The sequence below is a fragment of the Mizuhopecten yessoensis genome, unplaced genomic scaffold (genome assembly GCF_002113885.1).
Source record: "Mizuhopecten yessoensis strain PY_sf001 unplaced genomic scaffold, ASM211388v2 scaffold8107, whole genome shotgun sequence".
Lineage (NCBI taxonomy): Eukaryota > Metazoa > Mollusca > Bivalvia > Pectinida > Pectinidae > Mizuhopecten > Mizuhopecten yessoensis.
The window spans coordinates 40,495-41,743 of record NW_018407382.1 but is presented as its reverse complement, the minus strand read 5'-3'; the positions used below and the strand labels follow the sequence as shown (position 1 = coordinate 41,743).

At 38.8% G+C, this 1,249-nt stretch overlaps 1 protein-coding gene across 1 annotated transcript in view; it reads right to left on the bottom strand.

Moving 5' to 3' along the window:
• The window catches only part of LOC110454903 (25S rRNA (adenine-N(1))-methyltransferase-like), a 35,767-nt gene that overhangs the window by 2,190 nt on the left and 32,328 nt on the right, over positions 1 to 1,249 (bottom strand). Inside the window, exon 7 of the mRNA XM_021504691.1 lies at positions 588 to 684. Within this exon, the coding sequence (XP_021360366.1) occupies positions 588 to 684 (97 nt within the window). The remainder of the gene's footprint in view (positions 1 to 587; positions 685 to 1,249) is intronic.

The following is a 1,249-nucleotide window of genomic DNA, read 5'->3' as shown; positions in this document are numbered from 1 at the left end:
TTTTTTAATACAATTGACCCCTGTGACCTTGAATATAATTGAAGGTCATTCATTTGAACAAACTTGGTAGCCCTTCACCCAAGCATGCTACTGGCCAAATATCAACTCCCTGGGCATTTTGGTTATTGAGAAGAAGATGTTTAAAGTTTTTGACATATTTGACCCCTGTGACCTTGAAAATAGGTGAAGGTCATTAATTTTAACAAACTTTGTAGCCCTTCATCCAAGTTTGCTTCTGGCCAAATATCGACACCCTAGGCCTTTCGGTTATTAAGAAGAAGTCGTTTAAAGTAAAATATTGACGCCGGAGGCCGGACGGACGGATGACGGACGCCGCACCACGGCATAAGCTCACTTGGCACTTCGTGCCAGGTGAGCTAAAAAGGATGGCAAGTATTACACTGTACCAGTTTACATTCCTACTTGAATTGAAACTCTTGAAATAGCCTTTATCTGGTTATGGTTTTCTGTGAAATGCTATGTGATAAAGCATGGTTTTCTGTGAAATGCTGTGTGATAAAGCATGGTTTTCTGTGAAATGCTATGTGATAAAGCACACTACCAATGTCTCTACCAACCCAACTCACCTCATTAAGGAGACGGAAGCCAAAGTTGTCCATGGTTTTTTTAAAGTTTGGTAAACTGCGGATTCGACTGGTAACTTCTGCCACCTTCAAGGAGCCACTACAAAAACAGGTCAATGTTTTTCAGTCATATGCTTAATTTTGTAAAATAATTGGTGTGATAGATTTATGTCTACAGAATTGTGAACTGTTTTACCAGTATTTTGAAGAGTGTTACAAGTCTCCTGTTCATAGGTCAACCTACAAATGACCTCTATAGTCTATTAACAGGTGTACTAGTGTATACAAGGGACAGACAAACCGCGTGATTGGTATATACCCCCTCAAAGTTTGTTTGCCGTGGTATATCAAAATTCCAAATGAGCTATTAATGCCCATGGCCCTTTTGTTTATAAAATACATATAGTTTAAAAAATGATCTATGATTCAATCAAACTTGCAAACTATTCATTAAGAGGTGAGAGTATTTTCTCATGTTCATGCTGGTATGGTACACTATTTCTGGCTCTGTATTGGAAAGAGTTCCTAAAGGTGGCCAGTGTTGATATGACCAACACCGAATCAGAACTCTTTCCATATACAGCTCAGCTCTCTCTCTCTCTCTCTCTCTCTCTCTCTCGATCTCGATAAAACTGACTTTTTGTTCATTATGATACCAATGTCAA